The sequence below is a fragment of the Colius striatus genome, chromosome 5, assembly GCF_028858725.1.
Source record: "Colius striatus isolate bColStr4 chromosome 5, bColStr4.1.hap1, whole genome shotgun sequence".
Lineage (NCBI taxonomy): Eukaryota > Metazoa > Chordata > Aves > Coliiformes > Coliidae > Colius > Colius striatus.
Genome location: NC_084763.1, coordinates 9,186,032 through 9,200,375, shown reverse-complemented (window position 1 = coordinate 9,200,375; position 14,344 = coordinate 9,186,032). Strand labels below are relative to the sequence as shown.

At 37.1% G+C, this 14,344-nt stretch overlaps 1 protein-coding gene across 3 annotated transcripts in view; it reads right to left on the bottom strand.

Annotated features, from left to right (window-relative positions):
* The window catches only part of DPY19L1 (dpy-19 like C-mannosyltransferase 1), a 49,890-nt gene that overhangs the window by 29,183 nt on the left and 6,363 nt on the right, over positions 1-14,344 (bottom strand). For all 3 annotated transcript variants that reach the window (XM_061997030.1, XM_061997031.1, XM_061997032.1), the window contains 5 exons: positions 13,298-13,385; positions 12,579-12,716; positions 6,528-6,648; positions 4,772-4,865; positions 1,530-1,587 (listed from right to left, as the gene is read on the bottom strand). In XM_061997030.1, coding sequence (XP_061853014.1) covers positions 1,530-1,587; positions 4,772-4,865; positions 6,528-6,648; positions 12,579-12,716; positions 13,298-13,385 — 499 coding nt within the window. The remainder of the gene's footprint in view (positions 1-1,529; positions 1,588-4,771; positions 4,866-6,527; positions 6,649-12,578; positions 12,717-13,297; positions 13,386-14,344) is intronic.

The following is a 14,344-nucleotide window of genomic DNA, read 5'->3' as shown; positions in this document are numbered from 1 at the left end:
ACAGAGTATTCTATGGATAGGAAAACTGCCTGTACCACAGTGAAATTCTTTTCATTATTACTACTATCATCTTTGAAGTTTTCAACTAGTCCTTTCTGAAGTTACACTTCACCTTCACAGGCTTAGCAAAACAACGTGTATTCCATCACCATTTCCTAGAAAAGGATAAAACATCCACCTCACTTCAGAATGCCATTAGAAGAATGGAAAGCCACACAAAAATTTTGTATTTACCCTCTTATAGCACCAAAAAATAAAGTTGAGAAATTCTGCAACGTTTACCTGGTCTGGACCAGACAGATAACACCCATGGGTGAAAATTCTTCAGAGGACATTTAGAAAAAAGCATTTCAAATTAAAGATAAAATATCTGTTTCATCCCACAGAGTTTTGTTTTATAAGAAAACTGTGAAAGCTCACTATGAATAGAGGTATCTCTGACTTAAGTGAAACTATATATTCTTACTCAGTGTTTTCTATCAAGTAAAGCTCAGTAAAATAAGATGACAAAACATAACGTCAACTCTTAACAAAAATCATGATAGCTATTTTTCATCCAGAAAATCTTTACAGTACAGTTGCAATTTCAGCAACACAAATATTTACATCAATTAATATGCATAAAATTAACATTCAAAAAAGGAAAAAGAAACACTGCTCAAGGGTATCAGAACAACAGCCACGAGTTTTCTTCCAAAATACGAAGCAGTGACATGAACAGCATTAGCTGGGGACATAGGGAGACATTTAAGTGACAGGGGTTTTTTTTCTGTAACACAGCTTAAAGAAGTTTAGCACTAGAATTCTCTACATACATAAACAATTTTCTAAATCCTATATATTCTGGCTGTAGTATGTCTGTATTACAGAAGTCTCTTTGCTTTTTCTTTTTTGTGTGTGTGTACATTCATGAATTTCTGGTAAGAGACACAACAATTTAAAGAAAACCTCCTCCATTTCTGAAGCTTGTTCATACAGTACATGTAGCCCAGTTATGTCTGGAATGGGCACGAAAATAGAGTATTTTGATGTTTTGAAACTTGAAGTCACTGTGCTACTAAGATTTCAACCTCAGGACTACTTGACAATGTATTTCCTTTTTTAATCATTTGTTTTTAACACCTAAGGTGACACACTGGACTGTGCTACACATTTTTAAGTCGCAGCCTATTTTGTTTTCAGGTTAGATATGAGGAGGAATTTCTTTCCTGAAAGCGTTGTCAGGCATTGGAACAGCTGCCCAGGGAGGTGTTGGAGTCACCATCCCTGGAGAGGTTTCAGAGACAGTTGGATGTTGCACTTGGGGAAATGCTCTAGTGGTTGATAGGGCTGGGACAAAGGCTGAATTTGGTGATCTTAAAGGTCTCTTTCAGCTGACCTTTTCTATGATTCTATGTCCTAAACCCTTTGAATTCATATCCTAATATACAAGCATCATCACTATCACTAATGAAATAAGAATTATCTTAAACTTTAAGAACTAAAGAAAAAGAAAGGGTGGAGTGGTTGAGGAGAGAGACCAGACCTACCTCTCCATGGTTGAAAAAGAAGCATGTCACAGTAACAAGGCCTCCTAAACGGCTCCCACTGTGAAAAAAAAACAGGAAAAATAGGTACAATTTGTTTGTTTAGCATCAAGTAAAACAAATGGAGTATTTCTTCCCTGCTATATTGAGCAGGAAACTTCAGAATATGCACACTCAATCACTCAACAAGAAATTTTGGTCTGAACCTCAGTCTATGTTAGGGTAATCAAATTAGGTTCAATAAACCTGTTTAGAAATTAATGCATGACGTAGTCAATGCAAGACATCTTAATTCTTACAGGAATTACTTTGATCTTAACATGAGAACGTATCTTAAGCCCTTAAGAATGTTCATAATTCACCTATTGAATAATTAGCACCAAGGAGCCAACACTAAACCCAAAAGACGTTAGATTTAATTTATCTCAAAACAGCAATAGATAAGGTTCCTATTTGTTTGACTAGATTTGTAATTACTCATGTCCTGCGATACAAAAAATGTGCTTGTGCATACAACTGCACTGCTAGGATGGATGACAGATCATATTTGCCACTAACCAAAAGTATGATCCAGCTGTTAAGATTCTTTAAATAAAACCCCACAAACCACAAATCTCAGATCCTTTGCCCATTACTAATACACAGGTCACACAGCATCAGGGAGTTCTGGACACATAATCTGAGTGTTAAAGATAACAAGTGCTAAAAGGATCTCCAGGAATTGTGCATTCTTGCACATAAAACTCAACATTTCCTTTCATAAATTCTAAAAGCATCAACACTGAAACTCAAAATGGCTAAAGGAATGTGCTTAATGTTAAAAAATATTAGTTTAAGAAGAAAAACAAACTAAAAATTTGCAAAAAGACACCCAAAAGCATAAAAAAAATTTCAAAGTTGACACTAAAGGTTAACATTGTTACAAAACCTTGAATTTTTAAACAACATCAGATGACTCAAGCAGTTACACTTTGTCAGAGTCAACTCTGGAATAATGGAAGGACTAGGCTTTCGACTCCCTGGGTACAGTAAGCTGAAGCTTCAAGTCATCTGGGGAAGAGCTGTAAGGAACAAAATACTGCAGGAGGGGATATGGGAAATTTACTGGTATTTCCTCAAGATCCAATATTTGACAATCAGCTTAAGGCTTCTGTCCCTTGACTACAAGAACAGTGAGGTAGGGAAGCAGACTCTTACAATTGCAGAATTTACCATTCAAATTCCACTCCTTTATCCATTAAAAAAACAAATAGAACCCAACCAAATGGTATGAGTTCTCACCATATTGCTTCAGTTATCTTAACAGGAAATGCCCCAGACCTTTAGATTAACTTGTACTGTATAAGAAGACTCCAAAGTGCATTTGCATAACCAGAGACTATAGACAGGGATATACTATATTTGGCAAGATTCTAACCTTGTGAGAAAATTAGTGAAGGCAGCTAACCAGCAAAAACTAGTCATACAATAAGGAAAAAAAATAGTCCTACAAAAGCAACTATCTCTCTGACAGCTCAACTCTTCCTTACAGGCTCATCAGAGCAAGCACAGATGTGAGAACACATGCTAGCTTGGAAAATAAGGGAGTGGTCTTCCACTATCCTATCATCTTCCATCACTAGTCAAAGTTGCAGAGACACTAAAAGCAAATGAAAGCTAAAATAAAGATTATACATTCTATGAATACACAGGGACACAAAAAAAATCCCTGGGAAAAAAAAAACAGTTATATAAGCTAACAACTATGACTGTTAAATTCAGGAATGAAGAGAAAAATATTAGTGGATGGTTTTCCACCATCAAGCGAGTCAGGCTACGATACAGCCTTTCAAAATGCATAGCAGAAACAAATTAGTTTTTTGAAGGAGATTTATGCCAATACATAAGATGACCTACTTCAATGTAGTAGAATTGCACTACTCCAGATTCAGTTCTTGTATTTTTCACACCTTACAGAAAAGCCTAGATATTCTGACTTGCTTTGACTGAGAGGAACCTTGGAACATAATGACTAAGCACTCATCTAAATCTGGCATCCAACTATGAATATTCTTCAGGATAAATAAATGAAAACGATCAAAATCCTACCTGTAGGAAACTTGTAGTCACTTGTTATTTGTCATAATCTGAGATAGCCAGTGGCTTACACCTTGATAGAACTGCATTTTTTTATTCTAGTTATCTTGACTACCTACATTGCAGATCATTTATATTAAAAACTGAATTACTATCAATACTTGATAGTTATTTACATTCAACACAGCCCCAGTGTAAGGAAAATAGTGAGAAATTAAGACCTTACTGACTTTTCGATCACATTCATATATAAAATACAGGTTCCATGCACCTTCATTAAGGGAAAAATGACAAGTTAATCATATGAATATTCAAAGTTTATCTACTTCCTCAAATCATGAGACAGACATTAATTCCCTGTGTTAAGGAATACAAATGTATATTCTTTACCATCAAACACCTAATACCTGCAGTAGACAACTTCCTCTTTCACTGTCAGCTCCTGCCCTGCACTATTCTTTATTTGAACTATCAGCATATGCTTCAGAGAGCAGCAAAAAAAACACAAGATAGTGAAGTCAGGGAACAAGGGGGAAAACCAATAATCTCTGAGAGGAAAATGTAGCAGGCTTTTGGGTTTTTTTTGCAAAACTGACAAATGAAAATAGAGCTAAACAGAAAAATCTTTCCACTTCTGTTTTTCTGCTAAATGTTAAGTCTATTTCTGTATGAAGGTGTATTATGGTTCCTGAAATGTAAGGACAGACACTGAAAACAGAAATTCATACAAAAAGGGAAGTGTATACATATCTCCAGAAAAATGCATTATCTGGAATATTTTGCCTTCCCAGTGGAGTTAAAATTGAAAGACAAGCAACATGACTTGAGGCAAAGCATTCAGAAAACTCTCATCCTTATTACAAGTATACTGTCATTCAAACTTAGTTTAAAACTTAGTTACACTGATAATTTTAAGAGCAGAAACCTGTCAAGAGCCATTTAAAATCTGTACAGCATTTAGTTTTATGCACAACCCAGTGGCATCAGGGAGATATCACTTCACTGAAATTTTCCATTACTTTTTCCACCATCATCCTTTATTTTAAGCAAAAAGTTTCTCTGTTGCAGTATTTTTTTAGAATCAATGGAAAAAAAAGCACTACTACTGTACAAACAAATAGGCAGCTTCCCATAAAGCAGCCAAACAGCTCAGTCACAATCTGCCTTACCTGAGGTATGTACCATATATGAAGAACAGTGACATCATTATTCCATTCAAAAGAAAAATCATTGCAACATAAAAGGAAGCAGGGTCTCCCCATCCTAACAAACAAACAGATAACATGTGTTGTCAAATATAGAAGAGAGATCATATTGCTTATAAACTACCATACAATTAGCATAATATAGCACACAGAACACTACCTTAATATGTCTACAGAAAGATGGTAAAAAGTGTTAATGTCACTAAGATCATTGTGGAAATTCAAATCAGAATACTATAACACTAAAAAAAGAGGTGGAGACACAGTATTGGGGCAATCAGCAACAAGAACAGGCCAAGAGGGAATCACTCACTATAAAGACAAAACTAAAATATACAGAAGGTATAAACATCACTAACATTTTCTATAGTGTTCATTTTGACTTCACAGAGCTTTTAAGAATAGGTTTGTACTCCCTATACTCTCACTTCCCATCTCTTGCAGGAGTAAATTTCATCTTTAAGCATCTCACACACAATGCTCTTTGCTTTTCTTGCTTCATCGAAAGCCAAGAGATTTTCTATTAATGCAAGTCTTTCAATGTATTCATTCACAAACACTTCTGTGTTCACATTTCTGTTGTTATTCTCTTTCCCATTATTTCTTTAAACCCTCCAGGCTCTAATCACTTCAACAGTAAAGCATAAAAAGCCTTACTCGTTATAGAGAAGGTAGCAAAACTCCATACTTTCATATGCAGAAATTATTATTCACCATTGCTGAAAATACAGCAAGAGAGTTCTCTAAAGTGAGATGATGACACGCACATCAAACACGATACTCTCCATTGTTGGTGGCTTTGTTGGCTTGGGTTTTACAAAGAAACAGGAATGAGAAGTTATACATTTATTCACTGTTTATTGCTTCTGGCAAAATTAGAGAAAGTGTACCATTCAAGCCCTGAAGAAAGTTCTTACAGCCTTTGTGCAAAGGAAAAACACTACCTTGTCACTACATAAAGACATTTTGAATGATAAAATGAAACAACTTCACAAGCTACCGTCTATCATTCAGCATTAATCAACTGTAGGCCATCTCAAAAGTGCTTCTCAGCAAGGTACTTTTATCCCATAATATTTACTTGACAAGCCAATATTTCAATATGGGAAAAAAAACTCAAGGAAATGGCAGCATCCAAGCTTTCATATCTACATCAAAGTATAAGATGGAAATTCTTAGTTGAATAGTAGGTCAACAAGAGTAAGAGGACTCTCGCCAGCAGAATCACCACATAAGACTTAATCTACAAAGGAGCCTTGTGGTTACCTTTTTCCCCTTCCTCCTCAAGTTGCAGTGAGGGGTGGAAATACAGAGAGGAGGTTTTTGAAGTGTAGGTATTTGGAATGTATTGGGGATTCTATAGAAGCTATAGAAAGTTGATACATGTACAGTGGTGTCTAATTACATTAGGACATCTTATTTTTTATGAGAGACCAACATGTGAAGACTCAGCTACAACTGAAGTTTTGAAGTCCAGTATAGGAGTTCAGTTCAGCAGGAGGAGCTTTCTAATATGCAAAGCCCACATTCTCATCTCTGGTGTTCTTAAAAGTACTTTCTTTTCACAGTTCTCACTTATCCTGTGAACTTGCCATAAACACAGGCTCAGCCAAACAGGAGCATATCAGTGATAAAGACACAGGAATATTTATCACTTCTGAAATACATAACGCCACCATTCTATGCTTCCAGGAAGAAACTAGAATAATACACAACTCACCCTCACAGCTTTCAACGGGACTAAGCCCTTTCCCTCTGTTTACAGTCCAACATGTCTTTGTCGATACACCGAGGAAGTCAGTAAGGGCAGTATAGAGGCGGTACCAGCTGGCGAGGACCACCTAGGTGGAACACAGGATTTCAAGTTGCTGAAAAGGATCTTCAAGATTAGCTCAAATGCCCAAGGTAACCTCTCACAACAACAGGAATTTTAAGACTCAAAATTTCTCAATTACTTGGCATTTTTTACTGTAATTTTCTAAAGGCATCTAACAGATCAAGTGTTCGTTATGAGACTAATAATATGCCCGACTTAGAACAGAAATGATTTCATGCATCAAACTGCAGTGTTTGAAAAATATATTTCAACATTGTCTGGAAAGCTCCCCGTTTAACTATTTTTGTTTCTCACATATTAAAATCCCAGGTTTTGTTGACAGAGAACGGTTAGCCAAATTAAATCCACTAAAACAAATTAATTTTTTTTCCACCTGGCGAGAGTATTAACAGACCAAATCTTCATAGAGCTGTGACTCAGATAAATTTTGATAGGTTAAATTTAAGCATGCATTAGAAAGAGCTTCCAGATGGAATGTATGATAGCATTTTGATTTTTCAGGCAAAGGTCATAATGTTCTTACAATAACAACCAAATTAAATTCAACACCTGACACAGAAAACATCAGTGTTTTACACATCAAAAAATGACAACTCATCTCATAGCAGTCACCAGTGAATGCTACCAAGCTATTCTGTCAGGATATAACTGACTTTATAGAGTTCATAAATGAGTAATATGGCCATTCTAGTTGAGCTGCTTTGAAAGTTATAACCCAGGGGTTCTCAGACTGAAAATATGTTTCAGCACTGCAGTATTAGCTGACTCAGCCCTGTGTCACAGAAAACACGTACAGGAAGGATGAGTCCCTCTTTTCTTTCCCCATGTAATTAATAAAACTCTTTATATCACTTTTATCTTCAAGAAGGGTAGGAAAGAAACACAGGTAATTACACCATGATGTCTGAGAACGTTAATAACAATAAAGTAACACTAATAAATAATAATAATAACAGGAAAATAACAAATCCTCCTGGAAACTACTGCCAAACATACTAAGGACAAAAAGGTGATTGCAAGCAGTCAACATGGATTTAGAAAAGGGATATCATGCCTGCCCAACTTCATAACCTTCTCAGAGGACTGTCTTGGTAGAAGAGGAGGCAGCTGTGGATGGCTTTTTTTTTTTTTAATCTGGTGCCAATTCTGTTCTCCATCTTAAGACTAGATGATGGCATAAAAGAATCTCCTCAGCAAGTTTGCACGTGATACAAAACTGGAAGGAGTGGTTAATGCTTGTGCTGTCAAAAGGACCTCGAGAGGCTAGAGAAATGGGCCAACAGGAACTTCACAGAAGGGAAATGCCAAGTCCTGCACCAGGGAGGAACACCACTATGCATCAGTACAGACTGGAGTTGATTAGCTAGAAGGCAGTTTTGCAGAAAAGGACCTGTGAGTCCTAGTAGACAAGACATACTTGAGCCAACAATAACCCTTTGTTGCAAAGACTGACAAATGTAGCCTTGGCTGTGTGCCACCAGCACAAGAGAGGTAATCCTTCTGCCCTACTCAGCACTGCTAAGACTATATTTCCAGTGCAGAGTCCAGCTCTGAAATTCTATAATTCATTAATTTTTAATACCAAGGCTTCCATCATCATGGCTCACTTCATCTGTGGCCTTTACACTCTCATAATATAAGTTTTATATCTTTCTAGACCAAGACTCCCTGATTTAACATTACATCCTGCAAAGTATACTATCCTGAATTCCAGGAGGCTTTCTGAACATCTGTGCCCTGGCACTTCTGACTGTGTCTGTGTGCATACATTAACACATCTCTGGATAGACAACCACAGGACTGATGAACCAAACCCAAATCCTTCCTTGTTACAGAATTACAGGATCTCAAGGGCTGGAAGGAGTCTTGAAAGAACATCTAGTCCACCTCTCCTGCCAGAGCAGGATCACCTAGAGTAGGTCACACAGGAACTCAACCAGGTGGGTTTTGAATGTCTCCAGAGGAGACTCCACAACCCATCTGGGCAGCCCCTTCCAGTGCTCCCTCACCTGAACAGTGAGGAAATTCTTCCTTGTATTTCTTTGGAACCTCTTGTGTTCAGTTTACACCCATTGCCCCTTGTCCTATCACTGTCACCCAAATGTGATTTGTATGCTGCCAACAGAATTTATATGGCAGCTTAGAGATATCTGTCCACCATATTTGCACCATCAGCCCTGAAGCTAACATCACCTTAAGCACATAAATATTCTTGCTGAACTCCTGTTGAAAAAATATCAATTATTAATTTATTAACTTAACCTTTTTATATCACAAGTGCTTACATTTGCTCCAGAAGTCACCAGACATGAATACTCCTTAACAAGGTACCAGGTTAGGTAAAACACAGAAGCATTTTTTGCCAAAAGCTACTTCATATGAAAGAGTTAACATGGACATAAAAGCAGAAGCAAATCAGTAATACAAAATTGCTAGGTCAACTCGAGCACAACAGTGGTTTTGAAATTTCTACTGTCTCATATCAGATGAGGAAGTAAATGTCAAACTTAGAATCACAGAATGGTCAGGATTGGAAAGGATCTCTAGAGATCATCCAGCCCAATCCCCTGCTAAAGCAGGTCCACCTCCATCAGGTCACAAAGGAACACGTCCAGGTAGATTTGAAAACCTCCAGAAAAGAAGACTCCACACCCTCCCTAGGCAGCACGTCCCAAGGCTCTCTCACCCACACAAGGATTTTTTTCCTTGTGTTTGAGTGGAACTCTGTGTTCCAGCTTATGTCCATTACCCCTAGTCCTGTCACTGAACACTACAGAAAAAAAGTGTCACCCCATCCTCCATCCTTTCAGTATTTTTAAGTGTTAACGAGATCCCTCCATAGACTTTTCTAGGCTAAAAAGCCCCAGGTTCCACAGACTTTCCTTATTACAGAGCACAAGACTGGCTCTCAGATCCAGGAGATCTCTGTGGGACAGGCCAGTCCTTTGCTGTAAAAGCACATAGAAATGTCAACTCTTTTTACTACTTGCCTTTGAGTAAGCACTTCAATGCAAACTACATGGGTCTTTGCAACTTTCACCATTCAAACTCAAATTTTCATCATCATTGCCACATACAGAAATATCAACTGTTCTTTAATGATGGAGAGTCAGAGAGTAAACCTAATGCATTATCTCTATACCACAGAAATGACCACATTAGCTCTCTACCGTTCTGCCTCAGGGATCACAGATGAAACCACTACCACATGTATTGGAACAACCCAACTAGGTGGCAAAACCTGGAAAATAAAAATCAAGACTTTATAAAGATTATAATATTATACAACTACAAAGATTGACTTGTTGCTTTTGACAGTTGTTGGGATTTTTTTCTTGCTTGTAATTATAATATACACAGATGATGTAGTGATTGACCTGCTGGAGAGTAGCTCTGCAGAGAGAGACCTGGGAGTCCTGGTTGATAATAAGCTAAATATGAGCCAGCAACGTGCCCTCGTGGCCAACAAGGCCAATGGCATCTTGGGGTGGATCAAGAGAAGTCTGGTCAGCAGGTCAAGAGAGGTTCTGCTCTCCCTCTGTTCTGCCCTGGTGAGGCCTCATCTGAAGTCCTGTGTCTAGTTCTGGGCTCCTCAGCTCACAAGGGACAGGGAACTGCTGGAGAGAGTCCAGCACAGGGCCACCAAGATGATCAGGGGACTGAAGCATCTTCCTTATGACGAAAGACTGTAGGAACTGGGGCTATTTAGTCCAGAGAAGAGGAGACTGAGGGTGATCTCATTAGTATTTACAAGCACATAAATGGTGGATGTCAGGAGGTTGGGGCATCTCTTTTTTCTGTTGTATTTAGCAACAGGTCAAGGGGTAATGGGATGAAGCTGGAACACAAAAAGTTCCATTTAAACATAAGAAAAAACTATTTCCCTGTTCGGGTGAGGGAGCCCTGGCACAGGCTGCCCAGAGGGGTTGTGGAGTCTCCTTCCTTAGAGGTCTTCAAGACCTCCCTGATCGTGTTCCCGTGTGACCTGATCTAGGTGCACCTGCTTCTGCAAGGGGGTTGGACTAGATGATCTCTAAAGGTCCCTTCCAACCTCTATCATTCTATGATTCTGTGTTTACTATGGACTCTACTTTTTTTTCTCCTTCTGAAGCTCTCATGGCTAGTACTGGCTGTATAAGCAACAGAATTTTTCTGTGTTTCTTAGTAGGTTTAGCATCCTATTCAGTAACTGGATTTCAAGGCTATTTTTGAGGCAATTCATTTTAAATCTGCTAAACAAACAAATATTTTATTAAAATTCTGTCTTAATGCTACCATTGGGCTGGAAAAAATGGAAAGATCCTAAAATATCAAACAGGAAACGAGATGCTCTCAGAAAACATGAGTGGATACTGAATACCAAACGGAAAAATTTCAAGCATCTTCCCACCACTCAGCCTCATTATAATCATGAGTAAAACTAGATAAATTGGGAGAACATACTTCAAGTTGCAGTTATTGGCATTTTTATAGACGTAGTTATGTCACAGAGTACTCAAGAAATACGCTTTTTCAAAATATATTTATAGGAAGGCTAGACATCAAGCAGTAAATAATGGAAAGGAGCACAAGAGAATATTTGTCCACTTTGCATGCCCACACAGGCACAGAGAAGATGAATTCTATGAGCCAGTACAATCCTAGAAAACTCTGAATGAGCAGAGAAGCTGACACATCTCGCACAGCAATCCAACTAATGCTCTTACAGAATGTCAGACGCTATATCTCATTGCTCTTAGTTTGATTTCATCATCCAATTTACTTAGTCATCTTTCATAGTGATACTGATGACTCTCTAAGAGGAAGTTCATTTGACCAGTTACTTTCCTTTTTGCAAGTCAGTCTTTAACCAAAGTCAGTAAATCCTTCTAAGCTAAAAGAAATAACTTCACAGTATTCAAATAAAGCACGGGTTCCTAATGTTGCATTTGTAGAACTGAACTGCAATCCTTTCAGGGTTAAATGGACAAAACAAAAAGCAAGAAAACAGACAAAAAGTCTCAAACCAACCCCAAATCAGTGAGAGCACAACAAAAAGTATTCATCTATACCATTTAATTCCTTGCCCTGGAAAAACTAAGAAGCAAATGAAACATACAAGCCAATATCTCCTATATATATATAGTTCCTGGAAGTAGCTCTGTTCAGAGCAGAAGACTATAAATGCTAGTACTCAACAATTACAGGCATTATTAGTCCTTGGTTCTCCAAAAAAAAACCAAAACCCTGTGCTGATACAAGGAGTTACTGAAATGTACACTAAACAAAGGAAATCTCCTTTTCCAAAATACCTGAGACACTCTAGTAAAATCATAAGACATGTTCTTTCTAGTAAAACAACAAAAAAAGAGAGGAGGAATGTAATCTAACCAGGTACCAACTCTAACAGCAAGTATGTACAAAACTGCAACAGTCTTACAGAGGACTTTCTTCCACAACATGTAAGTGAACTGTTACCACTCACAGATTTTAGGGCCACATTGAACTGTGATGTGGTTACTTTATGGTCCTACACAAAATGCAAGCCAAAAGAACCACTCAGTATCTGTATCACTGCAGGCATTATTGTCACATACTACAGATGCTTCTTATGTTATATTTCCTGAAGTACACAATGTGAGCAACTCGCTTTCAATGAAAAGAACAAAAGACAAGAAGTATAAAATTGGATAGCAACTTCAGGGCACAAAATACTAAGACCCAGAAAGTATCCACATTTAATGGACATACTTTAAGTCTGAGAATTGATCACAATGTATGAAGTAACTTTCTCATTTTAAATCTGGAGCTAAAATAGAGCATTTAAGCAACACCTCATTAGTCACTACACCTTTACAACCACATTTTCTAAAAGAACACTTCTTATAAATTTATAGTCAAATCTAAAGAAACCAAAGATTTATCAGAAGATACTAATTTTAAAACATAACTCACCTCTGGGTAGAGATTGAACCTTTGTAAGGTGTTAATCACTAATGGATATTCAGTTAGTCTGTCATTCATAATTGCCCATACTCCATTCCAAAATGATGGTGCCTCAATTATGATCTTGAAGTAGGAGTAATAAAGACCCTATAGGAGAGTAGAACCATTATTTACAATTACAAGAGGTCACTTCTGCTTTACGCACTGCCATATACAAGCTCTGGCTTTAAATTAAATTTGGTAATGTAACAAAATGACACAAGATGACTATCTAGTTCTTCAAATTTCCTTTATTAGTGCAAATGAAACAAGTAATGTGCGTTTCCTCTACCTTATTTTACAGTCCACCTGGAAACCTCTTATTTGGGCTGGTAACTATGCACTAGCTAAGGATTTCTCAATTCTCAAAATAAAAGCAACCAAAATCTGTATAAAAAGGGTTTTTTTAAATGATGCACAAGACCATAGTTGAAAGTAAATACAAGGCACTTAGAAGTTTTGTATTTTGGGTCCTCTAGAATCAGACTTTTAAATAAGTCAACGATGAATAGGTTAAAAGCACAGTGATCAGCTGCAAGACACACAAACGTTCTGCATGTAAAAGTGTAATGCATGTTAATAGCAAGATATTGACATATTTATTTATGCAGAAGATACTAAGAAATTTTGGAAAGCACATAATCACAGGATGACAGACAAGTTTTCCAATCACTGAAACACAATCTAACCATTTCCGTGCGAAAAGCCATTTCTCTCTCGAGCGTCGACAGGTGAGAAAAGTGACGGTCATTTTCAAAAAGAGTTGTTATGTGATACCTGTTAAAAAAATAATCATAATTAAAAGTGAGTACAGGTTCTAAAGCCCTTTATTAAGTCATATATACCAAAGAAGAACTGGCAAAACATTCAGTGAAGGCCCGTGGTTTACTTCCAAACTGTTGTTTTAATTGGCTCATATATTACACCAACATTCTCCTCTATTCAGATTATTTTAAGCTGAAAAAATATGAACCTCTAGAGCATTTAATAAATTCTATCATGGATTTAGTTATAATACTGTAATGTATTTTAACTTTAGCACAGACATTTAATGATCAAAATTTTAATGTTATTAAAACTATCAGGTCTAGACATTGGGAAAGAAAATTCAAACATCTGACAAATGAAAAGAATCACAGATTAAAACCTGGTGAAAAGAACAGCACAAATAGAAGTAGTGCATTTTTTTCCCCCCATAAAAATCTTTCCTCACTTGTGTTTTGATGCTATTATCTGCCATTATATGCAGATGCACTTACCATCAAAAGAATATTTATATAAAGTTGCAACTATGGGATGGGGAGGTAGAAAAAAAGAGCCAGAAAAAAACATAAATAATTTTGGAGTCAAAACTTTCCATTTCCAATAGAAGCTTCATCTCTAGAAAGGACGGAAATAGCAGTGCAAGTGACTTGGTTTTTAATAGAAATTTGCAAGAAACAAACTACTAAAAATCAATAGTTCTTTTTGAGCTAAGGAACAAAACCAGAGTGGCATAAGCTGTTACTTTGTAGCTCTGCAAAAGTAGCTGGTGAGAAAAAAAAAATCCCTACAGAAGCTATTGTTTCAAGTCTATACTACAAAAAAGAAGGGTGTGAATAGGATGGAACCCAGAAGGTAAGGCTTGTATTGACAAAAACTAGCTGAAAGGCCATTCTTCCGTAAACAAAGAAAACATTGGCCAGACTTCCCTGAAGTGGTCAGAGAAAACATGATGTAAATCTAAGAAACAAAAG